Source organism: Cavia porcellus, unplaced genomic scaffold (assembly GCF_034190915.1).
Source record: "Cavia porcellus strain 051 isolate PalLab524CR breed Dunkin Hartley unplaced genomic scaffold, mCavPor4.1 scaffold_7, whole genome shotgun sequence".
Classification (NCBI taxonomy): domain Eukaryota; kingdom Metazoa; phylum Chordata; class Mammalia; order Rodentia; family Caviidae; genus Cavia; species Cavia porcellus.
In genome coordinates, this window is record NW_026947490.1 from 46,314,312 (window position 1) to 46,338,580 (window position 24,269).

Consider the following 24,269-nt stretch of genomic DNA (forward strand, 5'->3'; position numbering starts at 1 on the left):
GGGTCCATACCAAAATGCAAAGAAGAAAAGTCAAGGGCATGTCTTTCAGTACTTTGACGTGGGTCATTCTTTCACACAGCCATACCTTGTTTTGTAAAACTTTCTATATTTACGAGTAACACTGCATGCTAATTATCTCTTTCAGGGTCACTCTTACCTTGAAAAATGGTGAATAAATACAAACAAATTGTTCTGCTGAAAGGACTAGAGCCTATCAGTGATTATCATTTTTCCATACTTAAGTCCTTACTGGCTTCTGAATTAAAACTGACACAAAAAATGAAAGAGAAATACAACAAAATCCAAATTGCTGACCTGATGGAAGTGGTGTTCAAGAATGATGCTGGAGTGCGCAAACTCATAGACTTGCTTAAAGAAATACCAGAACTTCAAAAAATTACTGAAGATCTTAAAAAAGAAATAGCAAGAGGTAATGGGGAAAAGAGCTTTCTCTCTCTCTCTCTCTCTCTCTGTCTCTCTCTCTGTCTCTCTCTCTCTCTCTCTCTCTCTCTCTCTCTCTCTCTCTCTCTCTCTCATTCTGTGCTACCTTATCTGCAACCTCTACACATTGAATAAAACCCACGTTGGTCATGGTTTATCCATTTCATTCTCAATGTATGCCTCAGTAGCCATGGTGATGTGCACATTACATGACGATCAACTGAGAACTTTGAATATTTCCTTTCCACTACATTGCTATATTTTATGTTTGAGCTTTGGATAAAATAAATTGAATAATGGATAGGTTTTGAATACTATAGACAGGTTAGAAAATAACGTATAACACTATAAAAAGCATGGTTTAGATTTTAATTATATCTATTAACCAGTTGTTTTACTTCTTCTATTAAGACTACATTATCATCATTACCATCTCTAGTAACAAAGATAGGACAGTTCTTCATAGTAAAGCATTCTCAGAAGACAGGAAGAACATCTTGTTTTTGTAAATATACTGAGATTTCTCAAAGCGGGATTTAAAAAACTCAAATTCCATAATCATCACACCTTCCTTAGCAATCATATTATGTTTCCTTTTACTGCTCTCTGTAACTTCAGTGCATTATGCAGAAAACATCAGGTCAACAGCATGAAACCCTTAGACTTTAAAAAAGAAATGATAGGTGAACTGGACTGAGAAAAGTTTGACTGCGGTACATGGGATTCAGAGGTTGGGGACACCTTTCTCACTTCATATGGGACAAGAAAGAAAAGCACTGAGGAATATGTGAGTGTGAGTCTCTTTGCAGCCAGGTCAAGCTACTGTGGTCAGGTATATGTGGCCCTAGATCCCTAAGCAAAAACCAGGGTGAATAATAGCGAAAGTGTCTTTGCTATTCTAAACCACTTGCTCTGGGTTCATGATGTGTTCTTTTTTATATATTTGTTGTGAGGAGAAGTGAGTCCACTTTACCAAAGGGGAAAACTGCAGTGAAAGCTAAGAAGCAAAAAGAGGCAGCTCCCACTACACAGACATCAACACCAAGCAACACGGTGGAAGAGACTCATAACACTCAGGTGAGCTGGGAGAGGAAGCTTGGAGGGCTTGTGGGCCTGAAGCCCATGGAAGAATCTCTAAACTAGCTCTTCCCCTCAGATCTTCTTCAGGTAGTTACTTGACATTAGTTTCCCATCAGGTTTTATATTTACTAGACTGCATAATAATTGATTATATGGCATAAAAATCTTTTCATTCCTAATATACAAATGTATTCATTAGAATTGGTTAGAAAAATATTTTCCATGTTTGTAAAATCTTGGTTTTTCTAGTTCCAAATCAGTCACATTCCACCATAAAGGCAGTTAGAGGAAACACGTATATCAATTTGTCTCTCCCTTTGCTTACTGGCCCCATGTGTGTCCCTATCATATATTTGGCCAGGCAATGGGCAACACTTCCTCAGGTTCTAAGAGAAACATTTTTAGACATAATATACTGGCTACCCAATAACGAATACTGTGTTCTGAAAACTGAACTAATTTCAGAAACGAAAAAACACAAACAAAGAAAATCCTGCTAGGAAAAAGAACAAGGTCTGTGAGGAGCAGGCTCAACCTGCCCACCCAGTGGAAGCTGACACATCCACCGCTGCAGGCCTCTGTTTACCTCCTGTGGTTCCATCATCCACCCTGTTTGGAGCTTCCGTCCCTGAGGTATGTACTGCTGGGTCTGCCCTTCCTGCCTTTTATTCAGCCCAAATACAGGAATCAGACCTTGAAATTCTGATCTCATCTCCTACTAGAAAAAGAACCCCTACAGTTAGTGAATTAATCAAATTAGACATATGTAATTATTACATACAATGTTGGAGTATATAGAGACACATATAGTGTATGCATTCATGTATACACTATATGTGTGTAAACATATATACAGTAGATAGATAATAGAGATAATTCACTACTTTGTAGCCTATCACTTCTACAGAAATGCTTAATGAAAAATTATTCTTTCTGACTGCAGGAAGTTCTCTGTCCTATGCTGACTCCAGATATATCAATATGCTTACAGCAGTAGGTTCATTTCCTCCTTCTCCAATCTCTGTCCCATCTCCTCCTTTAGTTAGTAAATCTGTGAAATTCCCTGAGCACAGCTCATGCCTCCTTCTTCTTCAGGATTTTTACACACCATATAGTTCTTCCCCCTGGAAATGCCTTGAGTACCACTATCCACTTTTACTACTGATATCCAGTATTGATGAGTCCCAAAATTGATAACTTGTACTCAGGAAATTCTGAGGACATTCCCACAAGGTAAAACATTCCTACAAGGTAAAACATTTGTTGTGTTCACTTTATATAGGTAGGATCTTATACCGTCTTACTTCTGTGACAATACAGTTAATGTTATCTCCTTATTTGACTGTATGTTGTAAGATTATGACTAACCCCAGAGCTCTGCATGATGCCTGGAAGTACCGAGTATGAATCAGCACAGCTGATGAACACTGGGAGTTCATCATCTAATCCAGCCAAGAGAGGGATGATCTCTTGTGAGATGTGAAAAGTGTAAAAAAGATAAACTAGTTCAATAGGTTGGAAGTCAAGGAAGTTGGAAATAAAAATTCCAGGCAGAGAGATCTTACACTGAGACTTGGAGTTACAAGAAAACATAATACAACTTATATTTATGTGTTAATTCTTATTAGACTATATTACCTTCAAACTGGATGTGTCGGCTTTTCATAATATCAGGAATAACTGTCATTTTAGTAACATATGAAAAATTTAATGATTATTATTCTAAAGGAGGGAGTATTTTTTTCCTGAGTACATACTGAGGAAAATATTATGGATCATGGAAAGAAAATTCACAACTCGAACTGTCAACATGCTCTCTCTTTCTCCTTCTCTCTCTATATTTTTCTATGAAGTAATGCACAATTCTTGTAGTACTTGAAAAAATGATTTCTATCTATTAGTCAAATTAAAATGAAAACATAAGTGATTTTCAATTACCCAAAACACTGCCAATCAAATATTACCATTTTCTTACATATATTCTCCTAGTATTTTTCATTTGTACTCCCTGTACAGTATCCTACAATGATTGCTGCTTTATTGCTTGTTGTATCTATTTAACATATCAAACTACCTTTCTAAATCCATAAGAAAATAATGACTAGTCAATGCTAAAATCTATAACTAGAGAAGAATTTTTTAAAATATTTCTATATAGAATGACACACTACTGTCAAAATTTTGATGTCTCCTCACTGAACACATTTGTCCCCTGAAACTTCTTTTACTCCTTCAGAGTAGTCAAATGATTGATTTTGTGCATATCCTGTGACTTTTCTGTCAATTTGAATCTTCCTGTTACTAATGCTTTTCTTACATAGGACTTAACACTACCAACTATATTGCTTTACAAAAACTATTCCTGGCAATAATTAATTGATTGCATTCATGAAAAATCAGATCCTAGTAAAACTCAATCACTGCAAGCTCTGACTATACACAAAGTGCCATGACAGGCACTTCCTAATATGGAGACAGCTACCGCTGTATCAATTCATTAGCCTTTTGTTTCAGTCATGGCAATCCCTCACTAGCCTAGCCTATCCCTAAATATCCATGATCAATGTTGGGCCCAGTATAGTGATTGAGATTGCTGTCTGTAAAAGTAGCTATGTATTTCCTGCTAATCATGTGAATTTATTTTTCTATGTCTGTCCAACTCAGGAAACACCGGCCCAGTCACAAGCAGGTGACAAAAGAAATGTTCTCCGCAAAGGTCCCCTGATAGTGATGGTGCTGAAGACATCAGATGCATTTGAGTATGAGTCCTCAGAAGGGAAGAACAAAATGTTTCATGCTCTCGTGGTCACTGAGACAGGCTTTTTCCAAGTGAAAGTTTTAGACATCAATCTGAAAAATCAGTTTACAAATAATAAGGTCATTGCTATTTCTAATTACTTTGAATGTCTTGGAGTCCTGGAGATAAAGGAAGCATCATCTGTGTCTGAAGCTGTTACTCAAATGCTTCAGGTCCCAAGCAGAGTTATAAAACGAGCAAATGAAACACCAAAGATTGATGATATACGCAGGGGAGGATCAGGAACAAGCGTGTATGGGTTGTTCACATTAAAAAAGGTAATTTCTTATAATTGTCTTTTCCTTTTCTCCACTAACATCTGGAATTAAATTTCTTAACTTGTCAAACTCTGCCTATCTGATTGAATGTTAAAAATCAAGACACCATTCTTGACTACAGATAGCAGTAAAATCTTCCTACATATTATAAAATAGTAGCAGATAACATTCTATTGCCCAAGATTCCTCTAAGAAAATTCCTTGGAAAATCGTACCTAAGAAACATTCTTATTTCCCTAGTTATGATTTTCCATTTTCAGCCACAATAACAATTATACAGAACATAGATGAATACTTAGTTAAATAATCATGCTTCATTGAGTTTCACTGTAGTCATCTATGTAAATCTGCTTGCTTCCTTTTTTCCTTTTTGTTTCTTCTCTCCTTTCTTTTTACCTTCCTTCTTTCCTTCTTTCCTTCCTTCCTTCCTTCCTTTCTCTCTTCTTTCTTCCTTCAAGTGGATTGCCCTAACAAAAACTGAAGTCTAGTTGTCACATGTATTTGGAGTAATAATGGATTGGCTGTTATTCTCATGAATACAAAAACATTCAGTGGTATCAAAATGAAGGCCATTCAGTTAGTAGAGCTAACCACTTAATGTTGTCATTTATATCTAATTATTCATAAAGAGTTTATAGAGAAAGTGAGAATTATTGTATGGAATTATATTTGGAACACATAGTAATTTAAGAACATCACTTAAAAATATACAAGAGACATTAATATATCAATGCTGAATGCTGAGCATCTTACCAGCAATCTGTGAGTCTGAGGCAGGGTAACCATGCAGTCAAATCCAAGGTAAGCAATTTAGTGAGTTAGAAAGACCCATTCTCAAGATGAAAAATTTAATTAAGAGGTGGACATGTTTTTAGTGTCAAAGCCCTGTGTTCAATATGCAACACCATAAAAAAGCTCAAATTCAGTATATTATAATGATGCATTCAAAAGTATAAAAGTTAATTAACAACTATGAACTCAGCTAACATCTTATATGCTTGACTGCTTTAGAAGTCTATACACCTGCCTCCCGAATAAACCCTCAGTTTTGTGTGCATTACATTAGTCTACACTCTTTAAGAGATTAAGTTTATAAAGGCAGTGGTTAAATCCTTGAGGCACAATTTAAGTAGAACTCTACAGAGTATGACTAGAGAGACATAGGTTAGCTTGGATAAGATATTGGAAAAAAGTAAGTAAGGGAAAAATGTTAGTAAAAGAATTCTGAGCTATTAGATGACATTATTATATATATTCCTTGTAATCTATTAAATGAGTATGTAGTGGGAGCACATGTGCATTCACTTCTATGTAAACAAAATAGCCAAAGAAGACACCTAAGACATGATTCTTCTGATTCCCGGTGATATAAAAGGGAGTCAAAGCTGCACTTGAAGAGCAAACAGTAAAATACATACATAAATAAATAAATAAAAATGAAGAAAACATTGTTTTAGAATTGCTAGGCTGAAAATACCTAGAATGAGAAAAGTAAAATTTAGAACAGTAAAAGTAAAGTTATTTGGGAAAATTTAGCCAAAGCTATGTGTGTGTGTGTGTGTGTGTGTGTGTGTGCGTGTGCGTGTGCGCGTTCGCACGCACATGTGTGTATCTATATCTATATCTAATCTATATGCCTTCAATAGATTTCTTATATTTGGCATTAACTTTGTTATAAAAAGTTTTTCTCAAATATATGGCAACTACTCTGTTTATCAGAAACTGAATGTTAATTTTATTTATTTATTTGCAGAAAACAGTGAATAAGAAGAACACAATCTATGAGATAGAGGATAACACAGGACAGATCAGTGTGATAGGCAGTGGGAAGTGGCATGATTTAAAATGTGAGGAGGGAGATAAACTTCGACTTTACTGCTTTCAACTGAGGAGAATTGACAAGCAACCGAAGCTGGTGTGCGGCAATCACAGCTACATCAAGGTACTAGATAGAGAAAATTCAGTTCGCCAAAAAAAAGCAGCAGAACATTGTCTACAGAATAAAAATATGTTCAGGTTGAATTTGAGCCATTGAAGCTTATTCAGGAGCTATCTACACATCAACATGGAGATATATAGATTCAGGACAAAAAAAGTAATTTTGTGCTACAGATGCATATGTTCGTAGGGTTATAGATACCTGTTAAAGTTATACATTTGGATGGTATTATTGAAAAGAAATATGATAATAATAATAATGATATAATAGAAAACATTGAATATTCGCTCTGGGTTAGAATTTAAAAGAATGATCCTTATAATAATTATTTTTATTACATAGATACAGATACTGACACTCAAAAATTACAAGTAATATGGTCTAACTCACATATCCAATAAATAGTAGAGCTCAAGTCTAGCTAGGCTGTCTGCCATCAGAATGCAGATTCTTAGGCAAGGTGAATGAGACTATAAAACAGAGAAGATAGAATTATGAGACTAAATTTAGGAGTGGCTCAATATTGAGATACTATACATGAAAATTTAAAAAGAAGATAAAAGTAAAATGGAAAATATCATGATTGGCATTAAAAATAAGTTCAAAGAAAAGAGGGTCAACTTAGCTCGTGCTAAACACAAGGCATGAAGGACATTTCAGGTTCTTGGAATAATTGCATAGTGAATAATTGCACAGAAGTGAAATGTGCATTCTCAAGGAAAGACAAGATTGACTACACAATATCACGTTACTTGTTTCGTGAGCAAAGAAACCGTTTCCCACACATGGACTCATGAGGATATATAGGTTTCCTGACAAAAATAACCAAAAATACATTTAGGTTGCCTTTGCTTTTTGGTTTGTTCTCACCACACTTGGAGAACCCCTGCCCTTTTCAAATATGCACACCCAGACTACACATGAGAAAATATCTCTAAAGTCTCCAGATGATGGAGGAAAAATGACTCAAAATAAAAGAATCCAATACAGGAGATGAGTCCTGGCTAGGTGGACAGTATTTTAGAAGGAACACATGTGGCCAAGAAGAGAAACAGACAATAAGAGAAATATAAATACAGCGTTGTCTCTTTCGATTACCAAGCTCTCACTGTGTCTTTTTTATTTCTCCTTCAAGGTCATCAAAAGCACAAGAAGCAAGAAGAAACCAGTCAATGTTGACTTAAACCTGGAAGTTAAAGTAAATAACTGCCACTAATTAATTAAGTGCCTTTAACAGTAACATGATTAATTTTAAGAATTTGTTTTAAACCTTAGCTTTATAAGTGTTCGATAAAGAATTTTTTTTTCAAGTTTTGTTTTTTTCTGCAGTATATGCAGAATGTGCATGATAGGCAAATGCCCTCGTGCTGAAATCCATCCCCAGTCCCAAGACATTTTATAACTAACTTGTGGAAGTGTCTTTCCATTTTTTTTTTAAAAAGTTCTTGTTATTCTCTTTCTTTTGGCTAGAAATATTACATTTTGCATTATAATATCCATAATGTAAAAAAGATAAATTTTACTTTTTTAAAGTGTTTCAATTCTCTAAATCAGACAAACGTATAAATATCATATTTCTCCTTAGTGTAAGAAGTTGAAAAAGTAAATTACACCCAAATGTACAGTAGGTATTGTGAAATAAGAAGAAACTACTTAAAAAGAAAGACTACTAGACATGGGGGAAAGGAGAAAAGAAGGAAGGGAAAAGGAAAAATATATACTAATGATTTCCATTAGTTCATTGAAAGGAAAAATTTGTGTTTATAATGTTGATCAATTTGTCATGCCTATACCTGATATTATAGGCAAGTACTCTGAAGAAAACAATGCACAATGTACTAACCATTGTTACTCTCCTACTATCTAGTTTTGAAATGTTGTGTCATTGTTTTTATTGTTTTATCTCTTTAAAATACAAAAAAAAAAAAAAAAAAAGCATTTCCAACACAGTAAGCCACTTAAAATTTCTATTGACCTCACCAAATGTGAAACCACCTCCATAGTGTCTGCTACTGTTCTCAGATAACTGGTTTTAATGTTACCCTGCAGCAGATAATCAAAGACTCCACTGTTCCTGGAAAAACTGAAAAGAAAAAGTAAACACATTAGGAACACTAACTTTCATTTTAACCCACTCAACTGAAATTATGGTTAATTCAGTTAAAGAAAGATACTCAATAAAATATCTGAAATATTGAATAATAAAGTAATTCATTTCTCAAAAGTGCCAGATATATCTCTTTACCTCAGCACTGAGTTGCCTTATGGTGGTTGATTTGTGTACTGTAGGCGTGAGACTCTGCCCAATTTAAAATCCTCTCCTGAAATTCTGAAATAATGGAGTTCAACAAATGCAGTTGTTCCAAGCAAAGGTCTTTCATACCTCATTTCTACATCCATGAGTCACCTCACGGCCTCCTAGTACTCAAGATGAAGAACTTCTAGCCTGGACTTGTTCAGATCAGGAAAGTTCTTGAGGTGCATCCATTAGTTACCTAATTCACCCTTGCGCAGAATAGCACTGATGTGTTGGAAATTGCTTTGTGATTTGAGACTTCCAAAATGTTCCTGTTGGTTAGGATTAGAAGCAGCCAATATTATTGCCTAAATTTCTTTTCGATTTACTCTATTAGCTAAGTAATACCATGTCAAACCCTTTTTTCCCCAAGTCCCCTAGTTAAGGTGCTCTTTGAGCATAGACATTGGTACTAAGATGACGCTCACTACACTGTGACTGTGTACTGCCTTAAGTGTGCTTGTGCTTTATTGTTTTCTGTCTACGTAGAAGCAAAGCCTGAAGTATGAACCCGCTGAAGAAAATGGTTACCAATCAGGTCCCAAAGAAGTGATGGTGTTGCAAGTGACAGAACCATTTATCTATATGATAACAGAAAGTGAGCATAGGATGATTCACGCTACAGTGGCTACTGAAAACGCATTTTTCCGAGTGAAGGTTTTTGACATGAAACTTAAGGACAAGTTCATCCCCAAAAATATCATTGCCATATCCAATTATGTTGGTCGAAATGGTTTCCTGGAGATAAACAAATTCTCAAGTGTGTCTAATGTGAGTGCTAATCGAAAGATGAACATCATCCCTGCTCTGATTCAGCAAGCCAAAGCAACTCCTAAAATCAGCCAGCTTGGCTCACAAAGTGAAGGAAAATATGTGAATGGGATATTTCTGGTGTGTAAGGTAAGCCACAGCATTAATTTGTAAAATTTTCCTGAAATCCCAGATTTTAAAGTTGTAACCATAACTGCACTTTGGACAATCCACTCAACTCAGGAAATGCTTTCTTCTCAGGGACAGGTAAGTGGAGTCTCCTCATTTCAGACTGCACAATAGTTAGACTCTTAGCTTCCTCTTCTATAAGCATCAAAAAAATAAATTTAAGAATGAGATTTACCAAGAAACCATAATAGTTTGTCAACTATACTAATCAATTCATAATTACCTTGATAGAGCAGAGGGCATAGCCTCATCTGTCTTTGTGACAAGTGATCTGTGAGTGAGGCATTGCCTTCCAGTGCTGGGCTCTTGTTGGAACAGCCAGGAAAAGAAATCAAATTATTACTCTGTCCTAGGAAACAACTGCATCCAAAAGTAAGCCCAGATTCTGATCACTTGCACTCTAAGGTGGTCTCACTTCTTCCCATTCATTACTTTTCAACAAGAAATTGTTGAGCAACTGATTTCTGACCTAAGTAATAAGAGACATAGAAATTTAAGGCTGGCAAACCAGGCTTGGCAAATTTTCCACAGTGGGCATGCAGAGCCTTTTCTGTTAGCTTGTGACCCAAATTGCCTCAAGATCATGCCACCAGTCAAGCATTAGTTCCTGTGTTAGCACTTAGTGAAAAATAAGTGGGTTTTGGGATGCAGTTTTGGCAATCTCTAAACCAAAACTACTAAATAAATGTACTATATATCTCAATTTATATATATAAGGACTACAAATTGAAAAGAACTTTGGAGAACTCTAGGGCTTAAACTTTGTCTTTCCATATCCTGTAAATGGTGTGCTTAACTGTCTGTTCAAAGTACTATTTCATACACAATATATTGCCTTTGGGGTGGTTTCTTACTTTTACCTGTATTACTTTCTATATCTTCTATTTAAATGATTACATGTACATATTAAATTGATAAGTGAGATAAAAATCAAAATGGTAGGTGATACTGATTTAGTATTTTAACAGATTCAAGAAGAGTGACTAAATGAAAATTATAGAGGAAATAATTGAGATAACATAACTGTTTCATGAAAATTAGCAATAGTCTGAGTCCCTAGTGTGGTGAAAATGGTATTCCATCTTTCTTCTCATGGAGATATCAATCTATAAGCCTGTCTAACCAATCAGATTTCTTTCTTGAGTCCTAAAGAAATCTCAGATATGCTGATGTGGAAGCATTACAAATTATAAAGATAATTCCTCCAGAAAAGTTGAGAAGGTGATAAAGAGTTTAGGTAAGGAGAGGCTCAGGAAGGTTTCAAAATAAAGGATTTCTTTATTCATTTTGGTATTTCTAATCTTGAATGTGCATTTCTGTTTACCTTGTTGGAAATTAGCATTTCCACTAACAGTATATATCTCTCATAGAAGTGAAAATGTCTTATACATTTCTCAGTAGATATATGTTAATGTTCTTTTTCAGAAACAGGTGAGATCAGAATGTGTTTATTATGACATACAAGATAATACAGGAACAATGAAGGTAGTGATCTATGGACGCCTGACCCTTATTCCGTGTGAAGAAGGTGATAAACTTAATCTCACTTGCTTTCAAGTGGCCTCAACTATGGATGGCTGTGAGCTGAGATCTGTACTGCATAGCCACCTCAAGGTCAGCATTTTAGAGGAACAGAACTCTTCCAAGTGGAAACTCACATCTTTTATACTGTGCTTTAGAAAACTAGACTGCTGTCCTTACACACAGTTCAACGTGATGCAGCAAATTAATTTGCCTATTCTTCTATATAAACCAACTTCCTTTCCTACTTCTTTTTAAGAAGGGTATTTAAATCATAATGAACAAAACTTCAGACAGTCAAAGCTGTTTATCCTATTCTAAATATTAATCTGTCAAAGCAGAAAGATAACAATATGGATTTGCATTTAATTCAGAAATATTTATTGATATTGACTCTTTTTTTCCCAATTGACTAAAGATTTGAACACCATTGATCTGAAGGTCATCATCTATAAGTCAGGGAAAATATTTTCTGCTACAGATGTTCATCAATAGTGTTTATAATAAATCCAAATTAACAAGGATGCTCTAAACATATTAGAACACAAAGGAACCTGCCTTCAGAGAAATACTACAGGACAAAACCCAGAATATATGTCATACTAATATAAATGTTCATGTGGATTCACAGAATACTAAAAACAGCTAAAGCTGGAATGAAAATCAAACAGATCAAATGTCAATGGTAACCTATTCAGGAACACAAATGCACCTGCTTCCAGATTTCAACAGTTCTGGTTTTAACCCTAGTAAAATCTTTCAAATTTTCCCTCACAGCAGATATAGTGGGAAGTGCTTTTGTATGTTTCACCCACACTCCTGCCCAGTGGGAATGCTCCACCCAGCTTTTGCCATTTTGTCTACCCCAGTCCTTCTCTTCTTCTCTTCTCTCCTGCTCCTCCTCTTGTGCTCCTGCTGGATTAGCGTAATTAGCACATTTCATAGCCCCAAGCTAGGGCTAGGGTGTGACTGGAAGGACAAGTATTAATGAAAGAATACATAGGGAGAAAGGCAAGAAAAGAAATGTGGTATATGACTGTGTAAGGTAAATGTCAGCATTACTTCGTAAAATTTCTTCCACAATACCAGATTTTGACAGAAGAGAAAATGTGTGACCAGCTATAACTCAACTGACATATCTTTATCAATCTCTTTTTAAGGTCATCAAAAGCAGGAAAAACAAGACGAAGCCACTTAATTGTGATTCAAATATGGAAACTTTATTGGAGTGCTAAAAACCTGTATGCCACTGATAATGATGTTGATGAAGATAAGATCCATGTTTAGGAAGAAAATATAAAAGATCAAAGTTTTAGAAGAAAATACATATAAAAACCTGCTCTTAGCTGGTCATGATGCTGCATATCTAAAACCCCAGCATTTTGAGAAGCTGAACAGAAAGATCAAAATTTCAAGTCCAACAGAGCAATTTAAAGACTTAGCAAGATCCTATCTCAAAAAGAGAATTTGTAAGGGGTGAGTGCAAAGAGCCTGATTTCAATCCTGAGTACCAAATCCAAAAACAAATAAACAAAAAGTAAACACCAAACATATAATTAGAAACAAAAGAACATAATAAAACAAAAACCAAACAAAAAATAGCCATAAGAAATAGATACTTAGGGATGCTTTTTACCATATTCATTATGCACTTTTCTGTATTTTCTAAATTTTATATTTTGAATTTTGCTTTTATAGCTTAAAAATAATAAACCTCTATTTCTGAAGCTGTTTTTCTCCAGGAGTATCTGTATTCTGTATCTCTTTTGCTTTTCAGCAATTAACTTATGGCCTATAATATCAGGGTGGGGATCCAAGACAAAAACCAATATTTTAGTTTATACTTTGAGTGTGATCTATAGGTACTAGGCCTGGTAAGGCATAAATCACCTGTGTAGGGTTCAGAGTAACCACACTAAGAGCAAGTGGGGGCTGAAATCCAGTATGAGCTTCAAATGCCAAGACCTGTGCCCTGGGATCATTAATTAGGCCAGGACAAATTATCTTTTTCAGAATTTTTCTCCTACAGGGGATAGAATAATATGTACTTTATCTGAATAAATGAATGGCTTATGATGACTTCTGCAGGTGTACTAAGATTTTGAGAGAAATTCTGGCCCTGTCTGATGTCAAATTTCTGATTCTTTTTATTTACTAAAACACTTGTGGCTCCTTAATAGCTCTCTTTCCTCTATGACTAGATCTCACATTCCATACTGATGTAGGGGAATGAAACTCCCAACTGTTATAACGTGGGCCCCAGTATAAAGTCCAAGGAAACAAGAGTCCAAAACTTAAGTAGCAAAGGCTTTATTGAGCCAGTCCTGGTGGCACAGTCTCTCCTGGATCGACCCAAAGACTGCGTGCCCAAGACTTGGGAAAGGGGTTTTTAAAAGTAAGGGAAAGTGGGGGGAAACCTGCAAGGCCATTAAACCTGTTGACCTGCATCTGGAAACTGTATTGCTGTCCACTTAGCTCTGACAGTCTCGGGAGTTCCTGGTGTTGCTCAAATTACTCCCATCCTGCAGACTGACATTATCTCAGAGTGGCACGTCTGCAGCAATATTTGGAGAAGAAAGTGGAGAGTTAATTATCTCAGGACAGCTTGTCTTCGCTAGTGAGTGTGAAGGGGTCACGAGTTATGAGATGCTGGAACTTAAGTTTTACAAAGATCTGATATCTAATTCATTAGATACATACAGAACAAAAGGAAAGCACCGATCGGGGTTTGGGCCATGATATTACCCGGTAATTTCTCTTAAGCTAAGCAGTTCTTAAAATAGGGGCCGGCTCATTTTATGACAGATCATCACCGGGTCAGGGAGAGGTCACCAGCAACCCAAATTCTTTATGGCCCAGATAGGTGGGTTAGGGGAGGCAATAAGGCGCGCTACAGAACAGGAAAATGACGGGGTGTCTATCTTGTGGGAAAAGTAACTAAGGCTAGGCAAAAAGGTTAAATTCATACTCAAATCTCCCTGCATATAAACAAGTTACTTCAAACAATGTGTAAATTAGTGGGCCTTCTAGTCTTCTTTAGTTCTTTAGCGAAGAATAGAGGCGCCTAACCGTGATTAACAACCCTTGTTAGCTTGTTTTAGCACCACTCTTCTTGTTTGTAGAGGGCCGCTCTGGTTAACATCTCAATTAAGTGAAATTCTTGCAATTCTTTACAGGGAAGAGTATTGCTCAACATATCAATTGGGTCACTTAACATATCAGTTAGGGAAAAAAAAAACATTTAGCAAGCCACGGTACAGATTTACTATAATACACAAAATGATGAAGCTACTTTCTTAGAGTACAACACCAACATACTATGTCTGCTACGAGTTCGTGTTCTCTAAAACTGAAGAATGAATTTTAGAAACAACGGAGGTTATGAACAGAATATATTTATTGAGAGAAAGAAATCTGTCTGAGAGAGAAACAGAAAGGGTCCCAAGTGGGTTGCCATGGACACTGTCTTTTCTAGGGACTTTTATAGAGAAAAATCATGAGGGTAGATGGGTCAAAGGTGGGGAGAAATGGAAATTTGCAAGGTGGGCATAAGGCGGGTCAGAACTGTGGTCAACCTTTAAGATTGATTGCTCAGGTAAAATTGATTAAATTAAGAGCAGATGGGGGAGCAAGTCATGTAGTAAATGGGATTGCTTAACAACAGTGACTCTTCCTGTTGGGGGTGATAGATGCTGACTCCTGATTCCCTCAGGGTGATAGAAAACTCTTTGGACTACAGATCCTTAGGATGTGGTTGTATTTGCTTTGTCTTTTGTCTTGAAATTTGCCCCACAGCAGGAGGTGATTTTCTATTCCAAAGCTCGAAGGTATCTGAACTTTTGCTCTGCTCCTTTGAGGGCCCTGCCTTGTCTGAGTGCCTATAATATTTCTAACTAACTCAGCTGCCTGTAACAATATGTTTGGATCCATCAGAAATCTACCCTAGGCACATCCGCTTTAGTTCAAGACTGAAGTTCATTTTCAATAACAGAAGCGGGTATGTTGAATTAAAATTTACTGTTATATTTACTGATCACATCTTTGACATCTGGTGTTTTGCAGTTATTGATGTCACTCAGTCTTCACATTATTTTCAAAAGTTTGATAGCTGCTTTTTTCCCTCTTTTACTCTCTACTAGGGGTGGAAAAAGCAACACAAATGTAAAATCACTTTCATAATGATATGTATTTGGTAAACTAGTATTTGATTTAGAATATATGCTATTTCATTTTGAGGTAGATGTTTTAGAGGGCAGAGTATGAAGTTGAGTTCAAACGTTTGAGAAACAAAATAGAGGATTTTCAGCCCACTGCAGGGCCCAAGGGAGACTTTGTGGGAGAGGCCCCCTTGTTAAACACAGCAGCCACAACAGTAGACAGCGTTGAGCACAGCAGAGTCCAAGATCCCAAAATCACAAGAGCTTCTTGCATTTGTATAATTGTCATAGAGGTTGTTATCATATATTTACATTCTTACACAGTGCCATAACCAGTGCATGTGTGTTTACTGTCCTAAGTCATGGCTGCAAAAATTGCATGCTTCTATAGGCCTACACTAAACAAGAGGGGTCACATCCTCAGGTATCCTTAGATTAGATCCTTCTGAGCTGTGAAATAGTCTGAATGGTTACCCACAGAATTTCAGTGCTATAAAACACCAATGAAGCCAAGCATGCAAGGAACATCAATACATTGCCTCCTTTGAAATTTTGTGTCTTAAACTGGGTTATGGCCCAAAGGAACAGCACCTGTCCTCCAGTTCAGATAATCTATTCTTAGTTTCTTTCAAGCTGTTATGCCAGCTTTCAATAAAGTTTTTAGTTTCCTGGTAATCTCTTTGAACTTGCTTCATGTATTCTATGTTTTCTCTATTTTCTCCATCAAATAATCCCCCCCATTTTTTTTTGTTCTTTCATTCTACCATTTTATTTTCTTGGGAGGTGCTTAGCATTTGTTTAACTATTCTACTTATATCTTGATGTACTTGGTTAAATACTTCACTTTTGAACTTGTCTATGAGGTCCCTAAGATTATATCTATTGGTGCTGTGCCTGATATGGCATGTTTTCTACCCTCATTCTCCTTTGCACTTACCTTTCCTGGATCAGTGTTCTCAGGATAGGGGACCAAGGGCCCTTTTTTATTGCTTCCTCTTCTCATATTTTTGTTCCTTCCATACAGGCATATATATAGGAGGCCCAGTTTCTTTCTTTGTCAGTTTCAGTTTGTCTGAAGTGTGCTAACTAGGTGGTCCTGCCCCCTGCAGTGTACTAGGAGGTACAGACCCTACAGCCTATGCTGGGCCCACCCCTCGAGATCAACCTACTGAAGCCTTCACAGCATTAGATTGCACTGCCAGGTGCAGGATCTTGGTTTGGGCTAGCTTGTTGAGCCTCGGTGTATGGCATCACCCAGGTCAAGCACTCTCCACCAATTGAGAGGGGAATATGTGACTGAAGTCACTGCAGTGACCTGTTCCAGCCAGTCTGCCCAGTCTCAGAATGTCCTCTGTAGGAGCCTCTTTTAACTATGGGAGGGTTCCTGTCCCTCTCATGCACTGTAGGTCAATGCAGGTTCCTCTCACCCACTGCAGGTCAGTGTAAGGCTCCTCGCCAGTTCTGCTCCCAATTCAGTTCGCCAATTCCCATTCTCAGAGCGTTTGCGTCACCGGTGAGTTGCAACTAGCAGGCTATCCCAGCTGTGCCAATTCAGGTGTAGCAGCCACAGAATATTCAAGCTGTGAGTTTTTTGGATGTTCCAATCATAGCACGAAGATTGCATTTCCAATTGGTTTCTCTCAGCTTAGTTCGTTCCTGGGTTGGCAGGGTATATCTTGCTCTGCTTAGGACTTCCCACACTGCACCATTCCTGGAATTTAAGCTGGCTGTCTCAGAGAGCCACTGTAGCTGCTGTTATCTATCTACCATCTTTTCTTGGTTCTCCCTATTTCAGAGAAATTTTTAAAAACTAAGCCAAATAAGTGTTAAATACCACAATTCTGTATTCCAATTGAATATAGTCTGTGTTCACTCTGCAATAAAATGTACACAATGAAATTTTTTTTTTAAAATCTAGTTTGTTTGACAGTTGATTTTGTCATTCAAAATTTTTAAAAATGTTAACCCATAATCTTGTTTGGATAGTTGCTGTCAAGAAGTCTGCTGTAACTTTGAATTCACATGTATCCACATGAATTTTTTCAAATTTGGCTGTCTTCAAAATTTTTGCTTTGTTGATGGAATCATTTCAAACAAAAACGTCCTGCACAGTCATGAAAATGACCAACAGTTGGAACAAACAACTGACATAATGACAAAAAAATTTATCAGTTACTTATTGGACTGAGGATGAATATGCAGACTATATAAAGAAGTTAAAAAAAAATAGAGTCCCCAAAGTAAAAGACTTAATTTAAAAAGTACAACTGAAATCAATAGACATTTCTCAGAAGAATTTATCAATGCTCAGTAAATAAATTAAAAAATGTTCAACATCTCTGGTCACTAGACATGCAAATTAAAACATCATTAAGGTGCCATATTACTCTAGAAAGAATCAATATCGTTAAGAAATCAAATAATGAATACATAAATATATATATATATTTGTGTGTATGTATATATACAGAAAGAGAGAGACAAAGACAGAAACAGAGAGAGAGAGAAAGAGAGAGAGAAAATGCCACTGATCAGTCACCACTCCTCTGACTCCTTTGTTTAAAATGAGCATGTCTTTGTGAAGCATACTTTCCTTCTCATATTATCTCTTTCCATTGGCCCATGTACATATGGGATCACTCTCCTGCGGCATACATGCTCTCAAATATATTTCAGATATTGTATGTAGACCCTTCAAAATGGGCTTCCATTTGCTATATTACAGTCAATATAAATGCATTTATAGATGTTCCCTGCCCTTGATGACACAAGGATAAAAAATGGAATGAACTAATGCTGCCAGAATAGGTATTTTTTATTATTGAGAAGCCTAAAGAATCTATTGTCTTCCATATACCACAAGGAGAAAAAAATTCCCCTTTCTAGTTGTGAATTTCCTGAACTTTCTCCAGCATGGTGAAACCACAGCACTCAATGGCTGAAGCACTCAGGTATAGACTGAAAGACCATATGACAGAAATTGATCTTATTAAACAAATATGCAAGAAAGTAAAACATAAGGAGATTTTTTTAGCATGATGAGGTATTATTTTCTGTTATTTTCTTCAAAAATGTAATAGCTTGATGTTTTATGTTCTATTTTGAGTTATACTTTTATAAGGAGCTAAATATGATACAAAAATTTTATATAAATACAAATTTTCTCAGCAAAATACATTAAAAAGATTGTCTTTGTACTTCTCTGAGAATAAAATTTCTATTTTTATGAGTAAGTCAATTTCTAGATTCTTTATTCTGTTCCAATAATCTGAATCTCTATTTTTATATTCAACATTTGAGTGTCCAAATACAATGTTCAGAATCATATACAAAATGTAATAAATGATGTATTAATATTTCTAAACTTTATTGAATATATAAAATTGCATTTTATATTTCATAAGTATACCACTGATAAAATCACAATGTCAAATCTGATTATGGTTATGTTATGGTTATGATTACTTAGCAAAAGATATAGAAGAGCACTACAAAATTATTATAAAGCTTTAATGAAAGACTTCCAAAAACCTGGAGGGGAATATATGTAAATTTTTATTTGAAGAAAATAATATGAATAGACAATGCCTTTCACATTAATCTATAAAGGGTGTGCAGAGTCTTCAAATTATAATTATATCAAGTATTTGAATATCAGAATGCATGAGAAAATGAAGACTTAGCTATTTATCTGTAATTTTGCTTTTATCAAACAAATTTAAAAGTTTACTTTCTACTATGTGATGTCTGTTTACTTAAAAATGTTTTAAATACCCAAATAAAACATACCCCACATCTCTTTGGTTACGTTAGGACCTCAAGAGCAAACACAAAGTAGAGAAAGGTGTTACTCTATCTTAGATTAAAAACCTATTACTGGCAAGCATTTTACAACTAATACACTACTTTCTTGTGGAGTCTGGAAAATAGAAAAGAAAGGAACCATCAAAGAGTATGATAATTTCTATCTCTAAGTGGTTCCACAAGTTGGAACCACTACTACACTTCATTTTCCTGATTACTACATTTTAAATTAAGTGGAATGACTTATTTAAAGCCAGTAAAAGGCAATATTATTAGAAGGCCTGACTCAGTCTTCTCAGTCTATCTTTCTGTCTTCCACCAACTCACTTCTCGTTTTTCAGAATGTGAAATAATATTCTGAAGTCAAAACAAAACAGATGACTGACTCTTCTTCAAAAGCTATCAAGTCCCAAGAATCTAACCTTGTTACAACTTTGTATTAATTAAGTATTTTCTTTGCCAAACAATTGATCTTTCATCACCAAGACTATCTGTATGGCTTCCTACCTCACTCTATTTAGGTCTCTGCTCAATTGTCTCCTGTTATACTCAAACTTTGTTAACAGTGTGGACTGTAAATAAGCAAAGGGTTCCATTATTCCAGTACCATACAGGGTTAGCATTTTTCATAGCACATGTCTACTTGGCAATTTAGTATCTATGTTTTTGCTATTTCTTTAACCTTTCCTTTTTTAATATGTATTTGAATTACATACTAATTACATTCCACATGGGAAATCACCTGTCTCTGATAAAATAGAAGGGCTTTAATAATAAGAATTGTGTTTATCTCTTTCTAATATAGTACATGGCAAAAGTAGATATTCTATAAACCTTTAAGTAAATACTTGTTGAATTAACGATGTTGATTTGCTTTTCTAAACAATCAGCTCTGGGTGTTAGTGTTTACTAAATTCCATTGGTTCATTTAGTTTGCTTAATGAGGGCCAGTTTCTTGAGCATCCATAAATCAAATGTTCTCATTTTATGTTCTTAAAAGCAACTGTCTCAGTCAGAAACAGCATAGACAAAAATTCGAACAAAGCACTTCAGTCAAATCAATACCACACTTGCAGACTAATTTTTAGAAAAATTAAGGTTTAGACAACTTTTAAAATTCAGAATGTGCATGAACCTGTTATTCCAGCACTTGGAAGGCTGAGGCAGAAGGATCCTGTGAGATCAAAGTCCTACAAAGTGCATTCAAGGCTAGCCTGCACTAAATAAGTAGACTTTATATCAAAAAAAATTTTTTTGAAAGACTGATAGTGAATCATCAACACAAATGAAGGTAGACATGGTCACATTTTACAACAAAATGAAAGCTGAACTACATGTTGTTAGTGGGTTATGCAGTAACAACATTGTCTTTCAAAACACAAAACATTGGCCAACAGCTGTGTTTTACATGATCCTACATATGTCAGGCATATATGATATCATAATTTACAAAAATAAAAAACAAGAGCAAAATACAGAAAGATTTCTTAGAGAATTAGGACTGGAATTGATAAAAACATTGATTGAAACAGAGAAAAATCTGTATCTGGTCAAAAAATTCTGCAGAAGTTTCTAGAACAGAGGAGTGAAACATGTAAGAACCTTCTGAACAAAAAAATGTTGATATTAGGGCCTGGGATTTAGCTCAGTGGCATGAGAGCCTGCCTTGCATGTGCAAGGTAACAAGTTTGATCCCTGGTACCAAAACCAAACCAAAACAAAACAAATGTTGATATTTATTATAAACATAATACACATTTAAAATGTAACATTTTATTTTATCAATATTTTATTTTCTGCTTAAGTACGCATTATATAATACAACAAGAACTCCCGAAAAAAAAACAATAGAACTCCATAGATATCAAATGTGTCCTACAAAGGGCACAGGAGAGAAAATTACATTTGCTGTGACTCTAAGTGGTCTCTGTGTGGAATATGTTGTTTTCATGTGTAAAGATGGCTGCACCCAAATGAAATAAGAATTATTTTTTGTAGTGTTATCTGCATAAACAATGTAGATCATATAGAAATATATTATGCTATTTTTTACATTTTGTAAACAATTGATGTAAAAAATCCGATGCCTGTTATACTCAATGCATTTTAAAAATTAACATTTTATTTTTGTTGATATTTTATTTTCCCATTAATTTCATATTATATAATATAATAAAACTCAAGAAATTAAAATAAATAATTTATTATTAAAACATATAAAGTATAAACTATTGGTATTATATACCCATCTTATTTTCCTTTTTTAGGAAATTGAACCAGAAGACCCCTAGGATTAAAGCAGTAAAGAAAAGTTATTAGCCTCCCATAATTGGCTAGGAAAAAAGAGTAAATTAGAATCATTTGCTTCATGGACTCTAAACCTTGTTATACACCTATAATTCCTGATTGTATTTCCTTTTTGACAACTCATGACCCTGATATTTCAAAAATCCAAGGATTATTTGAATGGGGATGAGTCTTTTCCCTTGAACCAAACATTCTCAGGTCCTTAATCTAAAACTTAAAAGAAAATAAAATTCAAGTATCACTGCTCTGTCTCATTTTTTCTCAATGTGCCAATGTGAAAAATCATGCACAACTAATAGAAAATATAAATTCCAGTTTTTCCATTTGTCCAGTAAATCTGAATAAATTATAGATTTCACTCATTCGACAAACCTCAAAACAAAATGTTTATGATGACTTCACTATTGTATTTGCAAGAGTAAGAAATCCATCTTTGCTTCTAGAGTGCATAATATAAAGGAAAATGTTACAATTAAAAAGTCGACTCTTGAAATAAATGGAATTGTGAATATGTTAAGGATCCTCAGTAAATGATTCCTGGGGAATTATCTATCAGATGAAATCAGCAAATAGATAGTATAAATAGTGGCTATAAATATAAAAAGAAATACATGTTATGATGGAATGAATTTGTCCTCTCCAAAGCTAATATTAGACTTTAATCTATAAAGCAGTGGTGCAGGGAAGAAGGGCCTAATGGGACATATTGAGATTGTGAGGCCTCTACCCTCCACCGAACCAGTGACACTATTAAAAGGGAAGTTGGGAGTGCATTTTCTCCTTTTTTCACTCTCCCATGTGAGGATGGAGGAAGAAAATCCCATGAAATGTCAGTCAACATCTCACTCGCAGGCTTACCACCTTACTAGTTTTAATAAATACATTTCTGTTCCTTATAAATTCCATAGTTTCTGATATTCTGCTTCAGTAGCACAATGCAGACTAAGAGAGTGGGAAAGTGTGCCTTGTTTATAATAGTGAGGGTCAGCTAAGTATGGCTGGAATGAACCAGGAACTTCTTTTACTCAAGTATCATGTTATGCAAAAATGATGAATGATGTATCTTTCTCCTTTTTTTCAGTGTCCAAGTGTACACAGGCACCCTTCCCTACAACCCAATACTACCTGTACACAAGTTTCCCCTGAGTAAATCATTGACTGTTTACCAAGCTGGAGCAGTCTGCCTCTTGCCTTGATCTGAACTTTCTGTGTGATGAGACAGATCACTAACTGTTTAGTCATGCCTTAAAAGTCAGGAATAATGTTTGTTTGCAGATATTCCATTACTTCATCTGCCAAAACCTGCAAAAATCCATTTGTTTTTAATTGTTCATGGGGAAAAATAACATATGTTGTATGATGGAATTCTAACTAAAGGCATAAAACTTTAATGTACTACAGTTGTTCCTTAATCATATAAAATGATTAAGGGTAATGAAAATATCTGCAATCATGATCATTCCTGCCATACATTCTTTATTTTCTCACTCCCATTTGGAACACGCTGACCTCCTTTTGACTACCCTAATATCTCTCTCTCTCTCTCTCTCTCTCTCTCTCTCTCTCTCTCTCTCTGTCTCTCTCTCTCTGTCTCTTTCTGTCTCTGTCTCTCTCTGTCTCTCACTTTAAGACCTGCTCAACATATCCACAGAAACTGCATCTTAAATATAGTCTCCTTCACAAAACAAAATAAAACACCTAGAGGTGTTTGAGATCATCACTACAGATTTTTCTTTGATATAATTATGGAGGATTTAAAATCCAGAATTCAACCTTCACTTGTATCAGACTATCTTGGACTAAGATAGTCATCATTCTTCTTCCAGGTAGATGGCCTCAGTTCATTTGTCTGCACTCCATGTTCCTGGGGACCCTGCTACCAGGCCTGGGATCATACTGCTTTCAGATCACCTGATGAGCTACCACACAACCACCCACAAGTTTGTTCTGTTTGTTAGCATATGAGAGTTACCCTGATCCAGAAAGCATTTACCATCCACAGAAAAAGAAAACAAAAAACCTGTAGAACACCAGTTACATGTGGTCAAAACTATCACCAGAAATTTAGTAATCTTCCAATTTTTTTTCAAAGCTATCGTGTTATTTTGTATTTCTCTATAAGCAAAACAAGAGACTGAGTAATTGTGAACTTAATCCTTGTAATATTTCAGTCGAGTAGTAGTGAAGAGGATAGCTAGGGCCACAGTTGCTTTGATTTTGTTGGTAGAACTACATGCTTGGAATGACATTATGTTCCGGCAATCCCCATGAAGGTGCAGTATTATGAGCAGCAGGAGTGCATGAGTCACCTAGTAGTTAACAAATAGCAATTTCCTAGCAAACCCTCCCCCATCCAGGAAATACATTCTGGGAGTGTTAGGAATGGAAATCCTCCTGCCACTGATACTCTGTGAGCAAGTGGAAGAAGAAGCTGGAAGTAGATGATTTGTAAGTACCTCCTCATTTAGCACTGAATATTCACGGTCTCAAGTTTTATATAGTTTCCTAAGAACCGGTGAGCAGGGCTGTTGGATGTGAAAATGTTTTCATTTGCTGAGATTCTGGTGAAAAAAAAAAATTAAATATAGCAGTCGTAACTTGTCATGATCACTGAGAAGTTACAGGAAGGAAACTGCAGCTTCTCTGGTAGAGGAAACCGAAAGTAAGAGCAAGCACGGGAGGAGCCTCACACTCTGTCCCTGGGCTTCTG

At 35.6% G+C, this 24,269-nt stretch overlaps 1 protein-coding gene across 1 annotated transcript in view; it reads left to right on the forward strand.

The window, feature by feature from the left end:
* LOC100717636 (gamma-interferon-inducible protein 16) overlaps positions 1-24,269 on the forward strand; it is a 49,959-nt gene that overhangs the window by 3,745 nt on the left and 21,945 nt on the right. The window contains exons 2-10 of the mRNA XM_063254059.1: positions 146-429; positions 1,390-1,518; positions 1,987-2,154; positions 4,186-4,596; positions 6,350-6,538; positions 7,671-7,733; positions 9,321-9,731; positions 11,196-11,384; positions 16,855-16,961. Of these exons, the coding sequence (XP_063110129.1) occupies positions 166-429; positions 1,390-1,518; positions 1,987-2,154; positions 4,186-4,596; positions 6,350-6,538; positions 7,671-7,733; positions 9,321-9,731; positions 11,196-11,384; positions 16,855-16,961 (1,931 nt within the window). The 5' untranslated portion in view covers positions 146-165. The remainder of the gene's footprint in view (positions 1-145; positions 430-1,389; positions 1,519-1,986; positions 2,155-4,185; positions 4,597-6,349; positions 6,539-7,670; positions 7,734-9,320; positions 9,732-11,195; positions 11,385-16,854; positions 16,962-24,269) is intronic.